The 6,946-nt window shown below is 42.7% G+C and overlaps 1 protein-coding gene across 2 annotated transcripts; it reads left to right on the forward strand.

Annotated features, from left to right (window-relative positions):
* Positions 1-1,321: 1,321 nt before the first annotated feature.
* On the forward strand, positions 1,322-3,091 carry LOC122024918 (heavy metal-associated isoprenylated plant protein 32-like). Of its 2 annotated transcripts, none has more exons than XM_042583652.1 (3): positions 1,322-1,626; positions 1,729-1,804; positions 1,905-3,091. In XM_042583652.1, exons 1-3 carry the CDS (start codon positions 1,585-1,587, stop codon positions 2,915-2,917), a joined length of 1,131 nt encoding a protein of 376 aa, XP_042439586.1. In that variant the 5' UTR covers positions 1,322-1,584; the 3' UTR covers positions 2,918-3,091. The 2 variants fall into 2 exon arrangements, with proteins under 2 accessions (XP_042439586.1, XP_042439587.1); XM_042583653.1 differs by having other exon boundaries at positions 1,333-1,626; positions 1,698-1,804.
* Positions 3,092-6,946: the final 3,855 nt, after the last annotated feature.

Consider the following 6,946-nt stretch of genomic DNA (forward strand, 5'->3'; position numbering starts at 1 on the left):
TATGAGAAAAGAAGAAAAGAAAAAAAAATCTCTCTCCCTTTCTCTCACATGTCGATTTAAGAAACTTAAATTTATTTTTTTTAAAGTCTTTGGACCACCATTAGGGAAGCTCCAAAATAATAATGGAGGACATATTTGGACTGCTTAAGATTTCAAAGATCGACAAGACTTGAAATGGGTGAAATATGAGCTCTTTAGATTAATCCGTAGATTTTGATCGAAATCCACTAATCAACCCAAAAAGCTCAAATTGCACCCATTTTAGGTCTTGTAGAATTTTAGGATTGTAAGGAGTCTACATATATTCTCCATTATTATTTTCAAGCTTCCTTGGTGGTGATCCAGAGGTTTTTTTAAAAAATAAATTCGAGTTGCTTGGGTCTGGTCTCCTAGAGACTAGGACCATGTTGGGCCTAGTCTCCCCATACCAAGCCCGATGTATGAGAAAAGAAGAAAAGACAAAATCTCTCCATTCGGTCGAAACTCACTGATCAACCTAGAGAGATCAAATTACACTCATTTCAGATTCTGTGAATTTCCTTGGTGGTGATCCAGAGGATTTTTTAAAAAATAAATTCGAGTTGCTTGGGTCTGGTCTCCTAGAGACTAGGACCATGTTGGGCCTAGTCTCCCCATACCAAGCCCGATGTATGAGAAAAGAAGAAAAGACAAAATCTCTCCCTTCGGTCGAAATTTACTGATCAACCTAGAGAGATCAAATTACACTCATTTCAGATTCTGTGAATTTCTGAGGTTGCAAGGAGTCTAAATATATCATTTATTATTATTTTCTGACTTCCTTAGTAGTGATCCAGAAGCTTTAAAGAAATAAATTTGGATTGCTTTGGCCTAGTCTCTATTAATGTTTTCTTTTCTTCTTTTCTCATACGCTAGGTCTAGTATAGGGAGACAAACCCAACTTGGTCCTGGTCTCAAGGAGATGGGGTAATTTATTTTTCTTAAAACCTCTAAATCACCATTAGAAAAACCTAAAAATAATAATAGAGGACATATTTAAACTTCTTGCATCCTCTGAAATCTATATAATCTAAAATGAGTACAATCTAAATTTTCTAAATCGATTAATATATTTTAATCTAAACTTATTGATCGATGTAAAGAGTTCAAATTACACATATTCTAAGTAATGTGGATTTCTAAATTTTCAAAAAAAATCTAAATATATGAAATTAAAATATGAGATGGAATAGATCAAGGAACGTCACATCGTTCATTAATTACCAAACATGCGCATGCGCATGCGCCCATCAATTACAGAATTTTAACCGTTATTTATCTAACCAAACGACCGACTTACTAATTACAAGTTACAACTAGATCTCGATTTTTCTCTGGCACGTAGATTTGAACACCTACCAATCCCCAAATATACGATATAAACACACTCCCCAGCCGAGCTCCTTAGACTTCAGCGGCCTGCCCTTTCCACACCCTTCTTCACCAATCTTGGCGTTGCTTTCTGCTCTCTTCCATCCTCTTTCCTCTGGATCCCGGTCCTCTCTCCGTGACTGGCAGCGCAGGGAGCAGTGCAGAGTCCTTCCTGTGCTTGTTGAACGAGGAAGCATGAGCAGAGAAGGAGACAGCCTCAAACTCTTGAAAACGCAGGTGACTGTTTCTTTCTTAATTTCACCCTCTGTTTCCTTTGCTGCTTCTGCTCCTCAACTAAATGCTTTCAGGGACGCTCTGTCGTTTCCTCTCTGACTGCAGGCCTGCGTGATGAGAGTGAACATATGCTGCGACGGGTGCCAGAAGAAGGTGAAGAAGGTGCTTCTCAAGACTGACGGTGTGTGCCCTGCGTGCGTTTTTTTTTTAGAATATAAATTCCCTTTTGCGGATCTTGCGGTGCAATTTGTTTGTAAATGTTGGATTTTGTGGAGGCGCAGGAGTGCAGGATGTGAGTATCAGTGTGGAGGAGAGGAAGGTGACCGTGACAGGAAGTGTCGAGCCGGACGTCCTGGTGAAGAAGCTCAACAAGGCCGGGAAACATGCAGAGCTGCTGTCTGTTAAGGGCGGCGGCGGTGGGGGTGGAAAGGGGCAGAGCCTCACTGGCCTGCTCCAGAAGCTGCAGCTGGAGCATCAGATAAAGGAAAATGGAAAGGCCCAAAAGGAGGGCGGAGGCGGCGGCGGGAAGGAACAGAAAGGCCCGCCAGTGGCAGAGACGCAGCAGGAGGGCAAAGGGTACAAAGATTTCAAGTTTCCAAGTTTCAAGGACCTCAAGATCCCATTCAAGAAGGACAACGGCAAAGCAGCAGCCAAACTGGATCCTTCCCCCAAGGAGGAGCTTGATGATGGCAGTGATTTTGATGACGAATTCGATGATTTCGAGGACGAGGACGAGGACGATGAGGAGCTCAGCGACTTGGATGAGTACTCTGATGATGAGCCGATGATGAAACCAAAAGCTAAAGACAAGGGAGGAGAGAAGGGAATTAATGGCGGTGGTAAAATTGCTGGTGGAGGAAACAACAACAACAAGGGTGGAAATATCAATAGCAACAGCCATGCTCATAATGGCGGACCATCATCCAACAAGGGTGGTGGGAGCAATAAGGACAAGGGAGGGGGCCTTCCAATAGGCCAACCTCACATGATGGGTCAATTTGGTAACATGCAACCGCCCATGGGTCTAATGGGGAGCAATAATGCTCAGGGCCCTCCGGCCGGAGCCTACTTACCGTCGGAGACCATGGCCGGCGGCGCGAACCCTTACCAACAGCAATACCTACAAGCACTCATGCAGCAACAGCAGCAACAGAGGATGATGATGAACGGCCTTGACCGACCAGCCTTCCAACCGATGGGCTATGGATACGGCCCGCAGCCGATGTATGCGCCGCAACCGCATCCATACACCGTGTTCAGCGACGAGAACCCCAACGGTTGCTCAATCATGTGAGGAAGAAGGGAAACAGCAATGGCAAGCTTGGTCCTACCATGAAAAGAATAAGAACATGGAGAGAGTTGCAAACTGAGTGTCTATATTCTTTTTAGTTTCATATATCTTTAATTTGTATCATGAGTTCAAATGTGTTACTGAAAATCATGGCCCTCTGAATGGGTGAGTTCACTAGCTCTTGTGTTTCTTGTGCTTGTGGACATTGTGGTGGGTGGCCATCAGGTGGTGGTGTTAGCTAGGGTTTGGTTGCCAACCTAATTTGCATTTGCTTGATGCATTTGGACACTGCAAGATTGGCATGACTGAAGATGAGATATTTTAATCAAAAGATGTATCTTCTTTGATTTGAGAGAGCAATGACAGTGATTGAGCTGGTTGATTTAGGGTTGAGGGTAGGGTTGAGTAAGTGACACCCTCTTCTCATTAAGAAATAGGCTATCCAATTCATTTTCAGTAGATTTCCTCCCTCCCATTAAGTGAGAGCTATCTTTTTGAAAGGGCAATTGATATTACCATTTTTCAAGCAATTGAATGGCATTGGAGGATATCTTAGACTGAATATCTGTACTTGATTGTTAAATGAGTGATCCTTTCTTAGTATGTTAGTTACCCATCTTTGTCGGCTCTGGCTTGCTACTGTGGATTTTCGATCCAACAGGGGCCTCATCTATGAAAAAAAATATGTAGAGAGGAACAGTGGTAGTAGAGAGAAATGATCATCGCAAGTTGGGATCACAAAGGTGTGATATTTGGTTGACTCGAACAAGGGAGTGGGCTGTTATCTGGATCGAATAGTGTGTCGGAGGAATCAGTAGTAGGAGAGGCCTACCGATCAAGGTCAGAGTTAGTATGTTATCTCTTCTTGTACCATTTAGCTGAATGGTTAATTGTTTTGTATTTGTTACAATGTTGGGTGATTTCAAGGTGTCAGGCCTACATATATATATATATATATATAGAGGCTCTCCAAAAAGCGGATCAAAATAAGGAGGCGAGTAGACGTGGAGATTAAAGCTAAGTGATCAAAGTCACAGGGTCGGACGGATCTAGAATTACTGACCAAGCTATGTTGGTCGTGCATGCCTTCCATCGCTTGTCAAACGTGAAGGGCCGATCGGACCTCTAGAGGGTCATCCTTTGTAACTTGCGAACGAGGTTTGAAGCTAAGTATTAATTTACCCGGCTCACCGCCTTATCCGATCGGACATAAGGGTCAATCGGGCATATTGTGCCACCTCAGCAAAATGAAGGGTCGAGTGAAGAGCAAGTTGTTGACGGCATTCTGTACAACCGAGATGGCAATCTCCCGACCGGTCTACAGCGGGACTCATATACCTGTCATGTCGTACTCTTTTGAAAATTTATGCTATAAAGGACAGAGAATAGCCCATCAACAAATTGTTCTTTACAAGCTTCTAGCCTATCAAATCACAGAGATTTGTGCGCTCATTTAAGGAAAGATGTCAGAAGTACTTTATGGTAGGTCCTTTCTCAAAAAACTTTGAAAAATATGCTAATGCTTTGAGATGTATGCATAACGTAATAGTAAAAGGGATTTCCATCTACAGGTGGAAATATGCGATGCTTTATATTTACACACGCTCTTTGCTTCAGTTTGCTCCCACTATTTGTTGAGTTTTAATTCATATTATCCCTTATGCTTTTAGTCCCATATTGCTAAGCCAAGAAGGTTGGGAGACCTTATATATGGAGTCCTTCCATCCATGCTTAACAATGTTAAGGGGGCTTACACGCATGCGCGGGCTGAGCCCAAATCAGATGGTTTCGGGGGGTTCGAGTCGGAAATCCATAAACCGGGCGCGACGCACGCGATCATCGCGCGTAGGGGGGGTGCAAATCCCTAGCTCGTGGGCCTCGCGCTTGCGGGCGGCCTGGTCTATTTTTGCCAGTTTGGTGACCTGGTTTATTTTTGTTGGTCCGATTTGATTCTGTCCCTCGCACCTGGTGGTTCGGTTCTGTCCGCGCGAGGAAGCGAAGCAGCGCGACGACATCTGTTCGGTTCTGTCCGCGTCGCGTGAGGATGCGAAGCAGCGCACCCACGAAGCAGAAGCAAAGCATGCGTCGCTTCCTCTGTACTGCTTCAAGTGTATAAATACACTTCCTCTGCTCCTTCTCAAATCACTCCGAAAGCAAAGCATTCATCTGCTCTCTGCTTTCTTCTTCTTCTTCTTCTTCTTCTTCTTCTTTCCAAGTTCTGAGGCTTGGTTCTGCGATCTGAGGTTGAGTCCGAAGTGCGGCGTTCGTCTTGGAGTGCACCTACGAACGGTGCGAGCGGTTGTCGGATCTTGGGAGGATTTTGCCGGAGAGCCTCTGCACCGATGGCAGCAACAAATTCTCTAAAGACAGTCGGCTAGCCCGACGCTTCAACCGGAGATACACAAATTCTTAACCTTACTCTTATTACTGTTTATTGCATGCTTGTCATTTATTGGTGCAATTATAGATTACTGTGTTAGCGTAATCATATCACTACAATTTTAGAGAATTTGTTGTAGCATCAATAGACATGATGAATGATAGGGTAACATGGTCTGATGAGGCTAGCGCCCGACCCGAAAGATTTTTCGGGCAAAACTTCAGACGTTGGCAACAACGGATGAAATTTTGGCTTACTACGCTAGGGTTATTCTCCGTTATAGAAATAGATCCTCCTTCACCTGATGAAGAGGAACCTGTCTATAGTACTGCCTTATAGAGGTTTAAGCAAAGGGATTATCTCTGCCATGGGAGGATCCTGTCTGCCCTCTCAGACGCACTATTTGATGTGTACTATTCAACCTCTTCAGCTAAAGAGCTGTGGAAATTTTTGGATAAAAAATATAACTCCGAAGATTCTGGTTTAGAAAAGTACACTGTGGCAAAATTCCTAAACTTCAAAATGGTTGAAGGCAAATCTGTAATTCAGCAGACACATGAATTCCAAGTTCAAATTCATGGTCTTGCCGAAGGAGATATGCCCTTACCCGAAAAATTTCAGGTCTTATCAATCATCGAAAAATTGCCTCTGAGTTAGGAAGATTTTGGCATGACTCTTAAACATCGGAGAGGAAAAATCTCTCTAGAAGATTTGATGATTGCCTTAAATATCGAAGGAGAACATCAGAAGCAACATAAAAATGATGATACAAGAATGCCTATGAATTTTATTCCAAAGGCAAATGTAGTAGTCTCATCTGACAAGAAGAAATTCAAAAATCAGAAAATGAAGAACAAGATGAAACCCAAACCAAAGGTTCAAAAGAAAAATGTAACCAAGCCGTGCTGGGCATGTGGACAAATTGGACATTATGCCAAATTCTGCCCTAAGCGAAAAGACAAGGAGAAAAACCAAAGCAATACGTCCAACATCAAAGCACAAGCAAATGTCGTGACTGCTAGTGACGACACCAGCTAGCAATAGGTTTGTTACCTTCAAACCCGAACTAAACTTGATCTATCAACCTAATGAATGGTTAGTTGATACAGGTGCAAATGTGCATTGTTGTGCTGATCGCTCTGCCTTCCTTACTTATCAGGTAATTGAAGGCATGGGGAACCATTCTGTAGCCAGGGTGTTTAGGATAGGACAAGTTGACCTGAGGTTCACCTCTGGAAAAGTCCTGTCACTGCATGAGGTGCATCATGTTCCAGCGGTCCGTCGGAATTTGATTAGCGGGTCAAAGTTAGTCCGTGCTGGTTATGAGTTGAACTTTAAATGTAATAAAGTTGTAATATTATATTTAGGAACCTTTATTGGAAAAGGTTACCTTAATGAAGGTTTATTTAAACTCAATGTAGAAAATACTACCTTAAATAAATCTACTGATATTGGTTGTTCATATAACATTGAGTCTTATGATATATGGCATGACAGATTAGGACATGTCAATTTTAATACCGTGAAAAGGATGATGAACCTAGACATGATTCCTAAGCATGCTATAAATGATAAGAAAAAATGTAAAGTTTGTGTACAATATAAACAAACCCGAAAACCCTTCAAATCAGTTGAGAGAAATTCTGATATTT

This window comes from Zingiber officinale, chromosome 9B, assembly GCF_018446385.1.
Source record: "Zingiber officinale cultivar Zhangliang chromosome 9B, Zo_v1.1, whole genome shotgun sequence".
In the NCBI taxonomy this organism is placed as follows: Eukaryota; Viridiplantae; Streptophyta; class Magnoliopsida; order Zingiberales; family Zingiberaceae; genus Zingiber; species Zingiber officinale.